Source organism: Lynx canadensis, chromosome B1 (assembly GCF_007474595.2).
Source record: "Lynx canadensis isolate LIC74 chromosome B1, mLynCan4.pri.v2, whole genome shotgun sequence".
Lineage (NCBI taxonomy): Eukaryota > Metazoa > Chordata > Mammalia > Carnivora > Felidae > Lynx > Lynx canadensis.
In genome coordinates this window covers 63079573-63101670 of record NC_044306.2, presented here as the reverse complement: position 1 = coordinate 63101670, position 22098 = coordinate 63079573, and the positions used below count along the sequence as shown (strand labels likewise).

At 39.2% G+C, this 22098-nt stretch overlaps 1 protein-coding gene across 7 annotated transcripts in view; it reads left to right on the top strand.

The window, feature by feature from the left end:
• Positions 1-22098, top strand: part of KLHL2 (kelch like family member 2) — a 117398-nt gene that overhangs the window by 9119 nt on the left and 86181 nt on the right. For 6 of the 7 annotated variants that reach the window (XM_030312791.1, XM_030312795.1, XM_030312792.1 and 3 more), the window contains exons 2-3: positions 4601-4726; positions 15862-15968. In XM_030312791.1, the coding sequence (XP_030168651.1) occupies positions 4601-4726; positions 15862-15968 (233 nt within the window). Of the gene's footprint in view, positions 1-4600; positions 4727-15861; positions 15969-22098 lie in introns of those variants that run through there. The other variant, XM_030312796.1, reaches the window with a different exon arrangement.

Here is a 22098-nt window from a genome sequence, read left to right as displayed (position 1 = left end):
GCTTAACCAACTGAGCCACCCAGGCGCTCCTAAAATTTTTTCTGAAGTTTATTTATTTTGAGAGAGAGAGAGAGAGAGAGAGAGAGCATGAGTGAGGAAGGGGCAGAGACAGTGGGAGAGAGAGAATCCCCAAGCTGACAGCACTGAGCTCAACATGGGGCCCCATCTCACGAACCATGAGATCATGACCTGAGCCAAAATCAGGAGTTGGACACTTAACCGACTGAGCCACCCAGGTACTCCTTGCTTCTCATCCTTCTGACCCCTGCCATTAGGAATCACTCTGCCAGAACAAGTAATGTATATCTAAAGAAACTATGCCTCATTTCTAAGATGGCCACAGAATTCTTGCAGTAGGTTTAAACCTTTGCTTATGGATATTGACTCTTTGAGGGAGACAGCCCTGTGAGAGACTTTATTTTCTTCTTCTCTGAGAACTCATTTCTGTCACTAGTGTGTTTTGGGGCAGAGTTAGAGTTACCTAGTTACCTGGTCTGAGAAGCCAACCTTACCCACAGCTGGAAATTTACACAAGAGTCAGTCATTGAAGGAAGACTCAAAGATTCTTATAAAACATAGCTGTGTATTGGGATCCAGACCCTTGGAAACCTCAACTATGTTGAGTATGTTTGATAGCAGTAAGCTATTGGACAGTTTTAAGACTGGTTGCGAGTTAGAATTGGGGAAGGACTTAAAATGAAAGAACTTTGAAAAAGTATCTCTTCTAGATAATTAAAAGAAGACAGTTCTCAGAATGAGGAGCTTCTCTGGAAAAGGCTACCTCCCTGCTTCAGAGGGAAGCAGGGAGAAGGTTTAACTGCACTTACTGGTATACCTGAAAGGGTCAACCTTCACCTCCCACTTCGCTGCTTCCTAGTGTATGTTCATTTCCACATCTGTAGTTTTAGGCATGATGTAACATTTTGTTACCCAGTTCTGCTTCTGAGTGAGAGACTATCTAACACAAAACCATATAGGAAATGGAAAATTATGGAAAGGACTTTAGTGTTGAAAATGTAGTCCTGTGCAGCAGGGTGCTGTATTTGTAAGTAGTTCTCAGTACAGAGAACACTTAAAAAAAAAAGTCAGTGTTATTTCTTACTTATTCCTTTAAGCCTTTGAATAAAGTCTTTTCTTTGTAGAGTTTATGGAGTACATCAGAAAAAGCAGGAGCTGAACATAGCTTTAAGAATGCACCTATATAGATATTGATTGCTGTATGGTAGTTTTAAAAGAAATTTTTTTTTAATGTTTATTTTTGAGAGAGACAGAGTGTGAGCAGGGGAGGGGCAGAGAGAGAGTAAGACACAGAATCCGAAGCAGGCTCTGAGCAGGGGCTTGAACCCATGAACTGCAAGATCATGACCTGAGCCAAAGTCAGAGGCTCAACCAACTGAGCCACCCAGGCGCCCCATGTATGGTAGCTGTCTTAAAGTTAATTCTCTAATGCAGGCAGTTTTAATTCATAATTTCTTAAGCAAATATAAACACTCTTGGCTCTTAAATAATTGTATTCTTTCTAGGACTGAGTTGCTTTCACTTCCATTCTGAGCATTGAAAAGCCCTTCTGTGATAGTTTTGTCAGTCCTCAATATTATATTTCCCTTTTGTTATAAACTCTTAAGTTATTAAACCAGAAGCTAATGTAAAACTTCTTAAGTTGCTATACATGTGGACGTTCAGTGTTACGTGGTCAGAAAGTTTGCATAGGTTGAATATATCTATATAATTTCTCTTTCTTCCTACTGTTTTCTTTATGAAAGCGTGGTGGGGAATAGCATGAGAATATGTCTTAAACTATAAAATGTTTCCCAGTCCCCTCCACCAGATCTGAATGTTCTATCATCTTTGTCTCCTAGACTTACTAGCTCTTTTTCTCAGGCCAAGCGTAACTCATCCCTCTACACACACACACACACACAGGAGGATGTACTATCCTATTCTCCCATTCCAGCTGTGGGCTCACCTCCAGGAGGCAGGGTCTTGTACTCATTTGCTTGTAAGGCCCCCCCTTCAAAAACTCTCAAGTGATAGGGACACATGACTTATCTCCACTTCTGGTATGCATACCCTTGAAGAATCAGATGCCTCAATTAGTGTTGAATGGAGGACTGAGCAAAGATAGCATCTGTGGTTAATGGTAGAGGTTACATTAATGTTTGAGTGCTTGAGTTCCATTGTTTCGTGTATCTTCTATGTGTACATTTCTACCCAGGTAAAGTTTTCTCTGCAACTCTAGACTCTAATATGCCAATTTTACATCTTCATTTGGATGTCTGATATCTTAAAACCAACATATGTGAAGGCTAAGCTCTTGATCTTCCTACCCCCAAACTGGTTCCACCTGCAGCCTTCCCCATCTCAATGGAAACTCAGTCCTTCCAGTTGCTCAAACCCAAAAATTGGGAGTCATCCTGATTTTCTTTGATGCACCACGTGCATTTCGTAAACAAATCTCGTTGGCACTACCTTTAAAATATACCCAGAACCCAGCAACTTCTCATCACTGCTCCTACCTCCACTGCTACTACCGTGCTCTGAGCCTCTGGCATCTCCTACTGAATCACTCTGCTAAATAGTTTACACTCTTTTATCTTTGCCCACATTGACTATTCTCACCAAGAGCCAAAGTGATCCTATTGAAAACGTAACTTGGATGGTGTCATTCTTCTGTGATGCCTCCCTATTCACTCAGGGTAAAAGCCAAAGTCCTTACAGTGTCCCACAGGTCCTACATGATCTGCACTCCCCTCTGTCCCCCTAGCCCCAGCCCTGGCCTCACTATTCCTGGAACACACCAGGCACATGTAGGCCTTGGCTCTAGCTCTTCATTCCTTCTGGACCTTCTCTCACCTCCTAGTCTTGGTTCAGATCTCACTTCTCAGTTGGGCTATTGATGACCTGATGACCCTGTTGACTAATGCAAGTTGTATCACTCTGTCCTCTTGATTCTTTTTACCCTGCCTTTGTTCTTATATCCGTAGCTCTTATTTTATGATGTGCTGCCTGTTTTACTGATTTGTTCTGCGTATTGTCTCCTCTCCATCGCCCCTGCTAGACTCCAAGCTCTGTGAGGGTAGGAGTCTTTTTTTTTGTTCACTGTTCACCTGTATTCCAAGTGCCTAGAATGGTGCTTGGTACATAGTTGGCACTCAAAAAATGTTTGCTGAGTGAATTCGTAAGAGGTAATACTTTAAAAATAAATGATCGGGGCGCCTGGGTGGCGCAGTTGGTTAAGCGTCCGACTTCAGCCAGGTCACGATCTCGCGGTCCGTGAGTTCGAGCCCCGCGTCGGGCTCTGGGCTGATGGCTCAGAGCCTGGAGCCTGTTTCCGATTCTGTGTCTCCCTCTCTCTCTGCCCCTCCCCCGTTCATGCTCTGTCTCTCTCTGTCCCAAAAATAAATAAAAACTTTGAAAAAAAAAAATTAAAAAAAAAAATAAATGATCCTTTCAGAATGGGTCAGGAAAGGAAGAGGTATGAAGAGAAATATGGGAATAAATAATGATGTTTGCCTGTTGTCCTTTGTGTGATATATATGCAAGTATGACTTCTTTAGGCTTAATTTGGTATCCTGATTTTTTTCTTTAATAGCTTTATTGAGGTATAATTTACATGCCATAAAATTCACCTATTACAGTTGTACAATTCAGTGATTTTTTAGTACATTTCCAGAGTTGTGCAACTATCTTCTCAGAAAGTTCCCTTGTGTCCATTAGTAGTTAATCCCCACTCCCTGCCATGGTACCCTGATTTTATTTGTTAATTTTTTTGCTCCCAAGTCTCAAAAGAGTAGTTTATACAGCAATACTAATACAGCCTGTGCTCTTAAAAATTATGTTTAAATATGAAGTTAAATATCATTGCTTAATGTAGGAAATGGTATTGAACATTAGTGAAAAGAATGGGCTCAAAGAGTCAGACTGACTTTGCTCTTACCCAGCTCTACTATTTAGTTACCTAAATTGTTTTTTGCCTTCATCTTTTCATCTGTTAAATGGGGATGGTAATAGTAATGAGCTCACAGAGTTGTTGTGAAGATTAAGCAAATAATACAAGTAAACAACTTAGCACAGTGGCTGCTGAATAGTAAATACTCAATAAACTTTAGCTAACAGGATTAATCTCTTGTTACAAGAGTAGGTCTGAAATATATGGGGTAAATAAATAGCCTGGCAGGTAGAGAGCAAAATTCAAATCAGAGTCTAAGTTTTTGAAGTTTGTGTAAAATATGGTCCTGTTCCTGTCTTGGTTTGTAAATAATGTATGACTACAGCAGATTGTTAAAAGCATGTTAATTTCAACAGAGATCATTTCTCAGCATTTTTATTTCGAAGTATCTGCTGAACCACTTTTACTGAATTTTCTGTGCTCCTTTGTGATAGAGCTTTGACACCATGGAGGTGATTACCCACTTTTTTGTTGCAATCGTAGTGACCATCAGAAAGTGCTCTGAATTGTGTCTTGATCTTACATTGGGATATACTGCAAGACTTCCTCTAAATGAATTTGAGAGATTTGTTGTATCTCTTATAGCCTAATAAGCCAGAACTAAATTATTTTTTAATAAGATCTTTTCTGTTTTTTTTCTTTTATGTACAGATGCACAAAGCAGGGTCATCAGAAGCCTCTCGATTCAAAAGATGATAATACTGAAAAACACTGCCCAGTGACAGTGAATCCTTGGCATATGAAGAAAGCTTTCAAAGTCATGAATGAATTAAGAAGGTATTATTACATTAATATTCATGTAACATGGGTCTCTTCCCTTTATTTTGTAGTTGTTTCTAGTGAATATGCTCTTCATGCCTCATTGGTTCTTTATTTGATATAGAGAACATTAAAAGCTTTTTCTACTGGTTTTTTTTGTTTTTTTTAATCAGAAGCATGAATAGTATAAGGCTGGTCTCCGATATGTAGCAACTAGCCACATGTGGTTAATCTGAATTAAGATGTTCTGTAAGTAGAAAATACAAAGTGGATTTCCAAGATTTAGTACAAAGAAGAATGTACAATGTTTTATTAATAACTTTTAAGAATATTGGTTACATTTAAAAATGATAATATATGGGATATTTTGGGTTAAATAGAATATATTATTGAAATTATTTTCACTTGTTTCTTTTTTTAATGTGATTACTAGAAAATTATGAATTGCATTATATTTTATATTACATATATATCCCATAGTTCTATTGGATGGCTTGGTGTAGGGTTTCTCACTTATCACAAAGAATATACAAAGAAAACTGCAAGGGAAAAATGTGATACTTTGATGGTGGTGGTGGTAGTAATTTTGAGGACTGGTGACCTGCCCATTGTTAACGTTATTCTTAAGTATGTTAAAGGTCACTGATATGAAAGAAGTGACTTTAAAAGTTGATTGGAAAATGAATAGTTTTTTTTTTTTAATTAAAAGACCAATGTGTGTATTAACCTTGGTTTAGTTTTCTTAGCCCTTTGTGAAAGTATTTTTTTCTGCGTTGTTCTCTTTGTGAAAGTACATATATTTAAAAGCTTGGGCTAAAAAGAAGGGAGTGACTTAAACTGTCCTTCAATCTCTATGTGCTATGTCTTCGTAAAAGTCCACCCTTTAGGCCCATCATTTGTTTGTTTTTTATTTACGTAAAGATTCAATAAATATTTATCTGTTGGGTGCTGGAGATACAATGGTGAGCATGAGACACATAGCTTATGGTTGAATGCAGGGAGCAGGCATTAATCAGAGGATTACACACATAATTTACTGTAAATTTTAATGGCAGTAAGTGCTATGCAGGAGGGCTGCCTGGTGCTGTGAAGGTTGATAACAGTGGTCAGGAAAGGCTTCCTGACCTGATAGAAATATTTGTGCTGAGAACCAAAGCAAAACAGAGGTAAGGAAATGAAGGCAGGATGGGGGTGGGAGAGGTTAGAAAACTGTTCCACGCACAGGGAATGGCAGTGTCCAAGTCTGGTGGTGGGACAGAGCTGGCCTCATTGGAGGAAATGAGGGGCAGCTGGAGCACAAATGTCAAGGGGGTCATGGCAAGAGAGGAGCCTGAGTGGGCAGGTGGGGCCCAGCATACTCTGGGCCTTACACATTTCAGTCTTGTCATGGGAGGAAGCCACTGGAGAGTGTTAAGCAGGGTAGTGACATGATCAGGTTTGTACTTTGAAAAGAACATACTTGCTGCTAGGTGGAGAGTGGAGTGGAGAGGGACAAGGAAGTTAAATCGACTATAACATACTTGATTTGCTTCCTAGTCCAGCTCTGATAGTATTTCTAATGTTTTCATTTAGTCTTTGGGAAAATATGTAGTTGGGATTATCCAGCAGGTCCGGATGTGCTGTTCTAGTTTTTTAATCCCGTTTTAACAGTAGTTATTGAATGTAAACTGCAGTGGTTACTAAATGGAACTGAAAAGTAAGAAAAATAGTCTAGTCATTAAATTTTTTTTTTTTTTAATGTTTATTTTTGAGAGAGAGAGACAGAGTGTGAGCGGGGAAGGTGCAGAGAGAGACAGAGACCCAGAATCTGAAGCAGGCTCCAGGCTCTGAGCTGTCAGCACAGGGCTTAGACTCACAAATCATGAGATCATAACCTGAGCTGAAGTCGGACGCTTAACCGACTAAGCCACCCAGGTGACCCTAGTCTGGTCATTTTAAGACTGAGATTTTTAATGGCTCTTCTTTTTCTTTGAAAAGTCTAGAAAGACTGACGTTTTCCTGTTCACATTTCCTCTCCCCACCCCCTTCTGTGGGAGCACCATAACCATGGCCTTCCACTGGTGTGAGTAGGGCCTCTGTTGACCTAGGCATGACTCACTAAACTTCAGGGAAGGTGACACCTTCCCCTGAGGTGGATGACCCCGGTTTAGGGACACACTCTGGACTTGGGCGAACTGTTTTACTTCTTTGAGGCTTAACTATAAAATGAAGGGACGAGACAGGATGGAATGTGAGGTTCATTGCTGCTCTGACTTCTCTGAGTCTGTGAGATTTTTTCCTGCTAACATGCACAGCACTGGTGTCCTTGCTTCATCCTGGGTTTATTTTGCTCTAGCCTTCATGTACCTATGTGTCCCGTTTTGGGTGTGAACTATATGGCTGTGAAACAGCGTCTTACTCTTTGTGTCGTACCATTGTCACCAGGCTGGTAGTTGATGCTGATTTTCAGAACAAAGAACGACTTTTAAATAGCCAGAGGGTGTTCGCTGCCAGCTCTATATCCAGGATTGTTTTAATAAACTCACTAACTGATATTGTTTTTTTTTTTTGTTTTTTGTTTTTTTTTTTTTAATAAAGTCTCTTTGGGATTCATCAGAACCCTTTTGTTTTGTTTGTTTTAAATATCATTCACTTCTGGGGCACCTGGGTGGCTCAGTTGGTTGAGCGTCTGACTTTGGCTCAGGTCGTGATTTCACGGCTCGTGAATTCCAGCCCCGCATTGGGTTCTGAGCCTGGAGCCTGCTTCATATTCTGGGTCTCTCTTCCTCTCTGCCGCTCTCCTGCTCGTGCTCTCTCTCTGTCTCTCAAAAATAAAAATAAACATTAAACATTTTTAAAAATATCATTCACTTCTCTCTTAACCCTATGGCCCATTTGAGTAATTAAAAAAAAAAAATCTTGGAGGAAGCCTATTCTTTAAACAGCTGAAAATCTTTAATTTCCTGCCATTGCATCAACTTCCTGCTGCCAGGAAGAGGTAGCTGAGAGTGGTTTCCTGACTTCTGGGAAGAGAGAACTTCCTTGTTCTTATTGCTCTGCTCTTGGGCCCTTGCCTTTAACTGGTAGAATAACAGCCATACACTAGAGAGCGTTTTTATGAATGTTTGACTGATGGAAGTGATATTTTAGGAGTAAAAGTCACTTTTTTTTTCTAGTTATGGTTGTTGTAAGGTGTGGTTGGGGGAGTGGGAGTGAGCGGGCAAGAGCTTTGTAAAGTTTAAGTTTGAGAATTAATATAGTTTATAGAAAAAGAATGTGACATTTTCTTTAAACTAGTTTTTTGTTTTTGTTTTTTTGTTTTTTGTTTTTGTTTTTTAGACAGGAGGCCCAGATATAGCTCCATGTCCCAGCCCAATATGAGCTTGAATAGCTTAAAATTACTTGGCTTAAAAACCCTGCAGTTACTTGTAAACAGTGTATTCTACAAGTGTTTGTAAGCAGCTGGTTCTCCTTTGAAATCTGCTAGCATGCGCGGCTGTGCAGGAGCCAGAAACAGCATCAGACTTGGCCCATGCCCTGTGAATGTCTAGATTGCTATAGGAGATGTCTAGAGGAGAGGATGAGGTGGGGGAACAGTGCATGCTGAAGAGGATTTTCACGGGAGAAATCCACAGCAGCCCAAAGAAGAGGTTTCTGCTGGACCTGATCGCGGGCAGTAGGATTCATACAAAGGACAGGAGAGGAAAGGCAGTTCCTGGCCTGGATGACTGCATGAGCTACGGGGGGGATAAACATAACTTGTTGGATAAAGTGAATCAAGAGTTCGTGCTGGGGAGTCTGTGCAGAAAAGGTTAGGAAGCGGGAGAAGGACTGAATTGTGCAGGCTTAAATAGCGTGATGAATTTGGACTTAATCCTGTGGGCACTGGGAATCAGTGAAGGTTTTTGAAAAAGGGAGCAGCGTTGTAAGATGAATGGTGTTGGAGACACAACCTGGCAGTGTAGTGAAAGGACGGGTCTTTTTAGCAACGCATCTCTGGCAGAAAATTCAGCTCTTTCAACTTCCCGAGCTTGAATTGTTGGGGGTAGGAATTTTTCAGGATACTGACATATTCAAAATCAAAGCAATAGATCTAATTATGTGTAAAACACTGTGTTGAGTCTGTAGAGAAGACAAGCAGACTAAATCTCAGACATAGGTTTTATTGAGAACATTATGCTATGGGCTTTTTGAGGTGGCCCCAAAAAGGAAATGTCAAGAGATAGCTTTTTGCCTTTACGTTAAACACACACACACACACACACACACACACACACACACACAACTTCTGTTTTGTAGGTTATGGGATAAGAGTATCTGAGCTTTAAAAATTTCAGTGACAGTTAGGGCCAACCTGTTGCTTGTTTAGAAGGAAGAGAATTTTGATCCTTAAGATATATTAAGGACTTGAAAGTTTTTAGTAAGGATAAATCATTTGAAGCAGTTCATGTGCTCCTCTATATATCATACCTAAGTCATAAATATTTAGTAGGTCAGTTATAACAGCAGTTTTTACCTTCCCAAGTATAATTTAATCAAAAAAGCCTGAAGCTGCCTTTTATTTATTTATTTTTTTTAAAATTTTTTTTTTTTCAACGTTTATTTATTTTTGGGACAGAGAGAGACAGAGCATGAACAGGGGAGGGGCAGAGAGAGAGGGAGACACAGAATCGGAAACAGGCTCCAGGCTCCGAGCCATCAGCCCAGAGCCCGACGCGGGGCTCGAACTCACGGACCGCGAGATCGTGACCTGGCTGAAGTCGGACGCTTAACCGACTGCGCCACCCAGGCGCCCCTGAAGCTGCCTTTTAAAGGAGTGCCTATTGTATTTTTCCTCCAGGACATTTAGACCTTGTGGATCCAGATCACCAGTAGGATTAAGTTATCTATTGTGCATCTATGAAAAATTGGAGTTGTGGCTCTTTGGTTATTTATACTTGGTTGCTTAGATGGCAAGTGAATTAAAGAACAAACAAGTGAATCTCCCTTTCTCTTCACAGCTTTATATCACTGTTTTTATTTTTATTTTTTTAATGTTTATTCTTGAGAGAGAGAGACAGACAGACGGACAGGCAGACAGTGCAAGCGGGGGAGCTCAAACTCATGAACTGTGAGATCATGACCTGAGCCAAAGTCAAATGCTTAACTGACTGAGCTACCCAGGCACTCCTTTATGTGACTGTTTTTAAAAGAGATTTCAGGAAGTTACATACGATGTGAGTTTTTTTATTGCTCGAACATATATTTTTTTCTGTAGTAAAACATTGCCAGGTTCTTTTGTTTTCATGTTATACTAGAGTAGGCTGTAAAACATTCCTTGAAAGATAGAGCAGTTGGGTAGAGCCCCAAATCAAATAGACTTGTTTATTTAGAAATTTTAAGATACAGTTTGAAACTTCTAGTCTCACTTTAACTTGTAATCTTCTGCAGTGTTTCTTAAGCACATGTGATTAATCTCTTTTTAAGTGGTGTTTATTGAGCATGGACAGGATCATTGAACATTTCAAAGAATACCAATAGTGGATAGTAATAAATGAGTTTACTGACCCAACTCCTTTCTTTTCCCTTTCTTTATGTTGTTGAATACCTACTGGCTTCAGAGCTCGCTTTTACTATGCCTGTTAGATCAGAAAATCAGAAGATCTTACTCTGGCTTTTTTCTTTAAATTACTATAGCTAAGAGTAGCTCATGATTTATTTCACCAATTAAAAAATACTTTGTAATGAGGAAGTTTCCTTTGTATGCATCCTACACTTTCTACCACAGAGGCTTTTCATCTGCATATTCAGAAACTCATCTCTGCATTACTCTTCCCGCCCCTACCCCCCCGAAATCCTTCACCTTTCTCATTTCTCTGTTCTTCTCCCCACCAGCCTTTCTCTGTCCCTAATCTCTTCCTTCATTTTATTTCTAATTATTCTTTTCATCTTCTCTCAACTGTGACCAAGTGTTCTTGCAGGTCCTCAAATCTGGAGATGTTACCTTCCCTTCTCTGCAGGTATTTAGTAACACACTTTTCCCTGTGCCTTCCAGTAGCTCTGTTTTGTCACTTTTCACTGTCACTCTTTTTTATTTTTTAATTTTTTTCTGTTTTGAGAGAGAGAAAGGGAGAGAGGGAGAATCCCATGAAGAGGCAGAGAGAGAGAGAGAGAGAGAGAGAGAGAATCCCACACAGCCTCCGCACTATCAGCATGGGAACCCAAAGCGAGGCTTAAACTTACCTGATGTAGGGCTCGAACTCATGAACTGCAAGATCATGACCTGAACTGAAGTCGGATGCTTAACCGACTGAGCCACCGAGACACCCCTCACTGTCATTCTGCTGTCTTGATTCTGTTTGAAAAGAATAATCTCTATATTCTGGGACCCTTGCTAGTTTAAGGCAGTTTCTAAGTTATTGACTGTAGTAGGTTGTCCTACAACTTTCCACATTGTCACCACTTCCTGCTTTCTGTTTGAAAATTTCAGCAGGTGCAAATCTGTTGAGGGGGCTGTGCTATCAGGACTTACACTATGGTGGTGAATCTGTGTTGGGTAAACCCAGCCTCTACGTTTTTCCCTGTGCTTAACTGCCACAGAAATTCAAATTCATATCAAAATCAAACCATCATAGTTTTAAGAAGAAAAAGAAGGAAGATGGTGGTGACACATGCCATGGAGTTCTGTTGATCTTCGAGATTATTGACATTATAAGCCAGATTGTATCTCCCTTGTCTGTTAAATGAAATTGTCAGAGGAGGGTTGGTTAAATATGACTAATTTAAGTCAGCAGTTGTGCAGCCTTTCGCCTTTAAACCAGCTCATCTCCCTTCATGCCGAGTGACCAGTACTCAGTGATGCAGCCATGTCCTGAACAGCAGCTCCACATCTGGCTCTCCCTCTGCTTCCTGACCAGTTTTTAAACTTCTTGGCTTCTTTCCTTGACCTCTGACCCCTTGCCTTGTTTCTTTTTATGTCTTGCTATTGTGTCTTTATCCTAACACCTGTTGCTGTTCCAGAGATGACTTTGGACACATTCCAGGCTGTGGTATGGGGTTTGCCCATGGGCTGTGGTGGAAGCCTCGTCTCACGAGCCACGGAGTCCACTCCATGTGGCAGGCAGTGCCTCTAGGTTTTCCGTGGCACCCGAGGAAGAAAGACGGACAGATGCCATGTGATTGCCTCACCCTGCCGGCTTCCAGTAGAAAGTCAATTTTTGTTTCATGTGACTACTAATTATTTTTGACCTCTGAAAGCCTGATATGTACACAGCAGTGATCGGTTTTTCTCCTCTTAGGAATTTGTGACTTTGTGTCAGGAAACTAAAGGATGTCTTGGTATGTCAGGCATGTTTCATTAATTTTCAAAGCAGCATTTTTCCTGAGAAGGACCAATTTGCATGATGCTGTTTCATTTAGGTTTTGGAGTGCCTTTCATTTTTCTAGGCAATTTGGGTTTTACAAAAGGCCTATATAATTTTTGTTCTCCACATTTGAGCTTAGAGGCATCTTCCTTTGCAAAGCCACCTTAAGGTTGGGCTTTGCCTCTCTTATATCTTCCCAAACATGCCACATGTGCCCCATCTTAAAAGTTACAGTTTCATTTTTGTAATTAGCTGTTAGCTTGTCTGTTTCTCCCCACTCCACTGGGAACTCCTTGATGTCATGGGCATTGCCTTGCTATTGTGGTAAATGAACATAGTGCTAGGCGCACAGTAGCCACTCTGGATGTTTGATGATGAATGAATAGATGCAAATTTTGCTAAATAGCAATTATTTGTCTTACTATTCTGGAAGACTTTTCCTTCTGTCATTCATTCTTTCATTGAATTTCAAGTAATAGGAATATAAACTCAGAAACTCACTTTAATTTTTATTGCCAAACTTTTCATTTGTACCTGTCCTCCTCCTCATCCAAAAGTTATTGTACTACTTACAAACATGCACATTTGGAAAGAGGTAAGGGCCATACTCAGTTAGATACACACTGGCTGAAAGATAAGAAAGCTGGTCAGATCTCTCTGTCTTTTTTTTTTTTTTTTTTTTAAGAGCAAGCGGGAGTGGGGGAGAGGGACGAGAGAGAGAGAATCTTAATCCATGTGAGTGTGGAGCCTGACTCAGGGCTTAATCCCATGACCCTGGGATCATGACCTGAACTGAAATCAAAAGTCAGACGCTTAACCCACTGGGCCACCCAAATGCTCCTGGTCTCTCTTGTCTTTGAGTGCCGTTTTAAAATATGTTATTGTTCGGGCACCTGGGTGGCTCAGTCGGTTAACCATCCAGCTTCAGCTCAGGTAATGATCCCATGGTTCATGGATTCAAGCCCCGCATCAGGCTCTGTGCTGACAGCTCAGAGCCTGGAGCCTGCTTTCGATTCTGTGTTCCCCTCTCTCTCTCTGTTCCTCCCCTGCTCATGCTGTTTCTCTCTCTCAAAAAAAAATTATTGAAAAAATTGAAAAACATTACAAAATAAAATACGTTATTGCTGGACACAAAAAGATAAAAAATGAAGCACTAGAACCAAATATGTTATTGTTTTAGAATGTGACCCTTAGATTCTGTGTGACCTAACCCAGGGTGTGGCTACATACTGATTTGGCAGTGTTTTTACCTTCCTAGTTAACTAATGTCAGCTAATAAGCCAGTAAGGCTGAGCTAATTATGTGACAGCCAGCAGGTGTTATGCTAGATGGTTTTGATCAATAAGTAATTGTAATTGAAGCTAAATGTAATTAATTGTGTGATTTTGGGGTGTCCAAGTGTAATTCCACTTATGTTCCATCTTGAAACTAGAGCACTAAGAAGGATTACTACTGACAAAAGGAAAATCGGCATAAAAATGTACTTGACTCATGTTTGAGTTGTGTCCAGATGCACTGGCCATAGTAGGAAAACCTGGATGGCCCCGTCCTTGAGAGACTGTGTGCAACTCTGCTGACCTCCTCTTCGATCACCCTTCTTTCTCTCTGCTTTCCTTTTTCCAGGGTTCCCCATTGTGCTGTGCTGCCTCACGTCTCCATGCAGTAGCACATACTGTTGTCTCTGTTAGGAGCTCTCTTGCTCCTTCTCTATCCCGCTAATGCCTACTTGTTTATAAAACTCAGCTTAAGGTCAGTAGCTGCAGGAAGACTTTTCTCACCCCCAGTCTGCTTTAGATGCTTCCCCATAGCACCTTTACAGTGATTTTTTTCTACTTTATCCTGTAATCTTGGCACGGTCATTCTTTTCTGCTGGACTCCTCAAGGTCAGAGATGATCTTGCAGTGCTTTGTTGAATTTGATCTTTCTAAATATTCTTGTAGATGTAGTGCTAAAACCCCACTAAAACTGTGCCTTTTATAAACTATATACGGAACTTAAAATTGTTTCTAGTATATGGTATGTCAAATAATAGATTGGTGTTATTTGATTTATACTTTTTATTCCCTGTTTTATTCAAGCTTTAACAAGTCTTGAAAACACACAGGTGGTTTTGTGTAGTGGTTAAAAGGCTTTGGAGCCAGACTCCATGGATTTGAATCCTGGCATTCCACAAGTGGAGACTTAAGGCTGATTGTTCATCTTTAACCTTGACTTCCCCAGCTGTACATTTTGGGGGTAAAAATCATAATAATACCTACCTCGTAAGATTGTGGTGGGTCCTAAATGAGATAAAACATGCAGGTAAAGCACTTGCATAGTAACCTCCTGAAAACACCACTGAATTTTCCCACCCTGGTTACTTGTGAAACCATGGAATTCATAGAATTGCAGTATGGTTTTTATATTCTCAGAGCAGACATAGACTTTGTCAGTGTTCACAGTGGAGGAATCACAAAGAGTGACCTTATGCCACCTTTGATGACTCTAACTTCCATGACTCTAACGTGGGACCTACCTGATGTCTCATACAGCATCCTGAGCCATTAAATTGACACCCATGAGCCATACTTTGCTCGAAAGGACACAGCAGGCTCATCAGCAGGGAGGCTCTGGAGCACAGTTATCACCAGTGCTGCCGTGCTCCTTTTTCTTACAGTTTCCCCTAGACCGGAGGGAAAATCAATGCCAGTAGGATCTCCAAAAACTTTTGGTGTGAATTCTACAGAAATAGGCAGTGTGGAAAAGTGGAAAACTTCAAGGATTTGGTTAAGCTCATGTGAAAATGTTGCTTGTGAGCTACTAGAAAATTATAGCAGGCCGCAGGCCATCCTTGTAGGAGATAGAATAGTGGAGGAGGGGACCAAGTGTGACCTGTGTGTGGGATACACACAAATTCATGCTTGGGTGTGTGAGGTGTGGAAAGGACTTTTGGGTTCACCACACCTGTTTCAGTCATTAATGACATGACTACCAGTAAGGTCAGTTTTAGAGTGCAGCCTCCTTGCTTGTTCTAGAATAAGCATCAGCACCACTTTTTGCCAAAAAGATATCCTGTGACATTCTTATTTAGCGGGAGAAGCTCATCTAGCAGTTTGTGTAGAATGTAGAAAGTGTTCACCGTATGGTTTTGAATGGCTCAAAATGGATGTTTCAGAATGGGAGGTATAATTATGCTTGCTGAATAATGGTTTGTTTTAAGGTAACAAAATGCTTTTTAATTTTGTACGTAATGTTTTCCAGCTTTGAGAAAAGAGATAGTTTGCACTGGTAAAATGTTGTGATTAAGTTAAGCCTCAAATGTCTTCTATGCCTTTTAAGTAGTGGGAGCAATTGAATATAGTTTTACCTTTGCTTGATGACCCAGCATCATTTTAAATATCTTTTTTTTTTTTTTTGGTACTTTGACCCAATTTGGTTTTCTACATACATTTTATTTTGTCTCATCTTAATGTGAGACTGCCATCTGCCACTTCTTAATTCAAACTGTTCTTAATTCAAACATCCTCTCCTTTTACAATCCATTGATGGTTTGCTGCCAGTAATTTATTTAGGTTGAGAAATCATTAATCAAGTTGGGAAAGGTTTCTCTGTTGAACAGAGTTAGGATTCTGAGTGAGGGCCCAATGCATGTCGGGTCTTTGTTGTGACTGTTTTCTGTGTGCTTCACGTTTAAGGAATTCTGTTTTAAAGTAAAGGATGGCAGTTTTAAAAGTCTCAACTTCAGAAGAGTGTAATATGTTGCAATTTTTACTGTAATATTTTAGCACAGGATGCTGAATACATTTATTATCAGTATCATTAAAATTTTCTCTTTCTCTGCTTTGTGAACAGTCAAAACTTGCTGTGTGATGTCACAATTGTGGCTGAAGACATGGAGATCTCTGCTCACAGAGTGGTGCTGGCTGCCTGTAGTCCTTATTTTCATGCCATGTTTACAGGTATGAAATGTCTTAGTTCTGGGTATTTTTCAAACGTATACAGATCTGGGCTTTTCTTTCCACATTTTCTTTTCTTATTAACATTTTATTGTTATGAAATGAAGTACTGTAATGGAAGTAAACGCTCTTGCTTTGTTTCAAATTCCTCCTCCCTGTTGTTTTTCGGTTTTGTAATCATGTGTGTATATGTGCATTATATTCACATACTCATAGTTTTATGCTAGTTTTGCCCCGTTGTATTTACATCTACATATACTGGCTGAGTTTACTTGCCTGCCAATTATAACAACTTTTGGCACTTGATTATTTTGGCAAAAGAAAAGTGCTTTTACTCTTTTCCATTTTTTTTTTCCAAACGATTTTCACATATGTTTCGTTGATTGTTTACAGTGAATAAAGAGATGTTTATTTAATGTCCTTTGATTTGAATATATAAAAAAAATGGTGGTCACTTAGGTAACTAAAAATATATAAAATGACTTCAGTACTTCTGGAAAAAAAGTAATTTATGCTTGCCCACTCATTCTCTTAAAAAAATTAAACATATATTACTGTACAAAGAAATGAAGTTATATATTAGAACAGTGAGCTTATAATCTTAAGAGTATTGGTAGAACGAACAAAATACTTATAAATACAGGGGTGTCTGGGGGGCTCAGTTGGTTGAGTGTCTTACTCTTGATTTTGGCTCAGGTCATCATCCCAGGGTCGGGGGACCAATCCCCGTGTCAGGCTCCACTCCAACTAACTAAGTGTGGAGCCTGCTTAAGATCTCTTTCTTTCCCTCTTTCCCCTCCCCACCTCGTGTGCTCTCTCTCTAAAAAAACAAAACAAAACTTATGAATACGAATATAGTTACATGAAAAAGCACAAATAATAAAAGATATTAATACTTTCGAAATCATGAAGTATTTCTTGTGCCTAACATTTTGCTTAGATACTTCCAGGAACATACAATAGTGTAAGTGTGCTTCCCACCCCCAGTAACAATACGCACACTTTAAGTACGTAGTAGAGTATGGAAGATCTGGTTGCCCAAGAAGTGATGCAGATGGCGAGGGCTGTGATGGACAGCACTGAGAGAGGGGGATCTGACATTTCCTGAAGCCAAATAGGTTTAAAGGGTTCACACCAATGAAGAGGAGTCCAGAAGGCCACGTGAAGAGGATGGGCTTAATGTTTTGGGAGTAGAGGAGAGTCTGGAAGGCCCTCACTATTCAGCCTGTTGCAGCCTTGCTGTTCCTGAACGGAGTTAAATAATCAAGAATGTAGTAGGAATGATAGCAGAGGGGCTGTGAGCCAGGTTGGGAGGGTGCCTTTAGCTGAGGCTGATTTGAAAAGTCAATACTAATAATGTGGGACTAGTCAGATTTTTATGTCCTAGGGTTCATTTCAGTCTCATGGTTTACATCTTACATCTTATTTATTTCCCCTGGACAGTGTTCTAAACAGAGTCTCCAGGCTTATGAGAGGAAGGTTCTGGCTGGAATGTGTCAGCCTAACTTAGGAATTCCCTAGTATAGGGCTGTCCCCTGTAGGTGGCATTCTCTCACATGACATTGCTATTGCTATTTCCTTGTTGGAAACCATGGGAAACTCACATCATCAACTTATGCTTCAGTTTCCCCATCTGGAGAAGGAGGATGGTAATTTTACCCACTTTCTGGGATTTTTATAAAAATTAAATCAGATCATATATATGAATTTCTTAGCACTCTACTTGGCCCATAGAAAATATATAATTAATTTTGGCAGTAATTATGTTATTATTATTTGAATTGAAGAATAGCAGACACACAATGTTACATTAGTTCCAGGTGTACAGCATAGTAATTCTGCATCTCTATATGTTAATGCTGTGCTCACCACAACTGTAGCCATCATCTGTCACCATACTATGATATTACAGTACCATTGACTGTATTCCCTATGCTGTACCTTTTATCCTCTTAACTTATTCCCTTACTAGAAGCTGTATCCCCAACTCCCCTTCTCCCCTTTGCCTGTCCTGCCCCCCTTTCCCCTCTGGTGACCGCAAGTTTTTTGTATTTACGGGTCTATTTATGTTCTTTGTATTTATGGGTCTGTTTCTGCTTGTTTGTTGTTTTGTTTTTTAGATACCATATATAAATGATATCCTATGGTATATATCTTTCTCTGTCTGACTTATTTCATTTAGCATGGTACCCTCTAGGTCTACCCATAGTGGTACAAATACCAAGATCTTATTCTTTTTTTACAGCTAATATTGTATACCAGATGTTCTTTTTCCATTCATCTATCGATGGCCATTTGGGTTGCTTTTATATCTTGGCTGTTGTAAATAATGCAGTAAACATAGGGGTAAATGTATCTGTTCGAATTAATGCTTTTGGTGTGTTTTTTTTTTTTTTGTTGTTGTTGTTTTTTTGTAAATCCAAAATATATAAAGAACCTTTATAACTCAATATCAAAAACCAAATAATTCAGTAAAACATGTGCAGGGACCTGAATAGACATTTCCAAAGAAGACCACTGATGGCCAACAGACACATGAAATGGTACTCAACATCACTAATCATCAGGGAAATGCAAATCACACCTGTCAGAATGGCTGGAATCAAAAGGACAAGAAGTAACAAGTGTTAGCAAAGATGTAGGAAAAAAGGAACTTTTGTACACTGCTGGTGGAAATGTAAATTGGTGCAGCCACTATGGAAAACACTATGGAGGTTCCTCAAAAAATTAAAAATAAGAATACCATATGATCCATTATTTTTCTTTTACTCTAAATTTCTAAATGTCCTTATATTTTGTAAGAGTAGAAGATTGAGGAACGCTTAGACTAGAATTTCTTTTGATAAATGTTTTATTTTTTTATAGAGCTACACAAATATATAGTGATTAACTTAAAAATGCAAGATCAAAGTAACTTAAAACTGCAGGATCAGGGGCGCCTGGGTGGCGCAGTCGGTTAAGCGTCCGACTTCAGCCAGGTCACGATCTCGCGGTCCGTGAGTTCGAGCCCCGCGTCAGGCTCTGGGCTGATGGCTCAGAGCCTGGAGCCTGTTTCCGATTCTGTGTCTCCCTCTCTCTCTGCCCCTCCCCCGTTCATGCTCTGTCTCTCTCTGTCCCAAAAATAAATAAACGTTGAAAAAAAAAAAAAAAAAACCTGCAGGATCAAGGTTAGTTTCCTTTCCCTCCAAAAAGCAGCACTTAGAGTCTCCAATCTCCCTGACCCTTAGGTATCCAGAGACATGCATGCTAAATAGAGATGGGAGATCTTGTTATATCTTTATTTTCTTTTCTGTTTACCTTATGACCTAAACTACATTTCACTTTCCCTGTTTTTTTTCTTTTTGTTGTTGTTTTTTTTAGTCTAATATACCTTTTACATGTTGTCAAACTTTAGATTGCGGTATACTAAGACAAATGCAAAATAGGGATACTGTGTTAATTTCTGATTCATATAAAATGAATTGAATACCTCAGTTGTGTTTTTTTTCACAACTTTTTTGATGCATATTTTACATATTATGAAATTTACACATTTCCAGTGTAGTGGCAGTGAATTTTAGTAAATGTATTTAGTGGTCATCACCATAAGTCAGTTTTGGAACATTTTTATTCCCACATTATGATTTTGGGTTTATGTATGTAAATTACTTCTGTGTTATAGTATTTATTATCAGTTTGTTCTTTTTTATTGCTAAATAGATAAAATTGTATGGATGTATCACATTTTGGCTGTCCATTCTCCAGTTGATGGACATATGGGTTAATTTCAGTTTTGGGCTGTTGGGAATAATGCTGGTGTGAATATCCATGTGCCATTGTTTACATGGACATTTATTTTCATTTCTCATGGAATTAGATACCTAGGAGTGGAATTGCTGGGTCTTATGGTAAATTTCTTTAAACTTAACAATGACTGCTATGCTGTTTTTGAAGGTGCATCATATTACATTCCTACTGTTCATGTAGGATGGTTCCCATTTCTCCACATCCCCATCAACACTTGTTACTTTTATTTTTTTTTTAATTGTAGTCATTCTAATGGGTGTAAAATGGCATCTCTTGTAGTTTTAATTTGCAATTCCCAAATGAGTGATGATGTTGAACATCTTTTCATATACTTATTTGGCTTGACTTAAAAAAAGATTTTTTTTAATGTTTATTTTTGAGAGGGAGAGAGAAAGACAGAGAGAGACAGAGACAGGGCATGAGCAGGGGAGGGGTAGAGAGACAAGGAGACACAGAATCTGAAGCAGGCTCCAGGCTCCGAGCTGTCAGCCCATGTGGGCTGAGAAATGCTGAGATCATGACCTGAGCTGAAGTTGGTCGCTTAACCATCTAAGCTGCCCAGGTGCCCCTGACTTTTTGGTTCTTTAGCAATAGATGCTATTCACTTTTCTGGCAGTCTTTGTACATTTCTACTTTTGAATCCACTGAATAGCCCATCACTTGTCAGAGATTAGGTGAGGAAGATAAGGAGATTTGGTGTAGGTGGTTTAGCGTACATAGATTTTTTTTGTGATTTGCTAGAATATGAATTCCTTGTATCTTTTTGTTTTGTTTTTTGTTTTTTGGTCTGAAACCCTGTTAAACTTTATTATAAAAAATAGAGCGAGGCCAACCAGTAGACCTTTGCATGCTGCCATTCCATCGTACATTATGTATATTTATTTTCTCCTGCTCGGTGGGTAATCAGAAGTGATTGCAGTGGCATAGGTCATTACCCTATTCTTGTTTTCCTAGGCCTCACCTATTAGGAAATGGGGAACATGAAGAGGTTCTTTTTTGGCCCTTGTTTCTAATCTCCTATAAATTGTAGGAAGAATTTTTATTCAAATTCTATTACCTAAAAGAATTGTGTTACTCTTTGTAGTTCCAAGTATTTGGGTAGAGAAAGGAGGTGAAAAATAATTGTGTGATATAGTCACAGGATTTTACTCTGTGAAGTATGGGCCTATTTAGAGCAAGGCCAGGTGGTTTAATTCTTACTTAAGGAAGCATATATCATTTGAGTTCTTGTGTTTTTCAATTACTTGTTTCTTATAAATGTGGAATTTAAAATGTTGTTTCTCTTACAAATACATTTGAGGCCTATTTAGTACCCCAGGTTAAAATATCTGACATCTAGTAGGAAATAATTGGATTTTTGTTTTTACTCTTTTGTGCTTTTTGATGATTTCTTTTGTCATATTGAACATGATTCGGTGAGTAGAATAGGAAAATGTGGATTATCATTTGAATGATAAAGAAGTGAGATTTCTATTTTATTTTACTTTTTTTAAATTTAAATCCAAGTTAGTTAACATATAGTATAATAATGATTTCAGGAATAGATTTTAGTGATTCGTCACTTACATATAACACCCAGTGCTCATCCCAGCAAGTGTCCTCCTTAATGTCCCTTGCTCATGTAGTTCATTCCCCCACCCAACACCCTTCCAGCAACCCTCAGTTCTCTGTATTTACGAGTCTCTTATGGTTTGTCTCCCTCTCTGTTTTTATATTATTTTTGCTTCCCTTCCCTTATGTTCATCTGTTTTGTATCTTAAATTCTACATGTGAGTGAAATCATATGATATTTGTCTTTCTCTGACTTATTTTGCTTAGCATAATATGCTCTAATTCCTTCCATGTTGTTACAGATGGCAAGATTTCATTCTTTTTGATCACTGAGTAATATTCCATTGTGTGTGTGTGTGTGTGTGTACATTACATATGTATGTACGTATGTGTGTGTATATATACGTACATATATATATATGTGTACATATATATATACACACACATACGTACATACATACCACATCTTTATCCATTCATCAGTAGATGGACATTTTGGCTCTTTCCATACTTTGGCTATTGTCAATATCACTGCTACAAACATTGGGGTGCACGTGCCCCTTCAAAACAGCACTCCTGTATCCTTTGGATAAATACCTAGCAGTACAATTGCTGGGTTATAGGTAGTTCTATTTTTAATTTTTTGAGGAAACTCCATACTGTTTTCCAGAGTGCCTACACCAGTTTGCATTCCCACCAGCAGTACAAAAGAGATCCTCTCTCTCCGCATCCTTGCCAACATCTGTTGTTGCCTGAGTTGTTAATGTGAGCCATTCTGACAGGTGTGAGGTGGTAT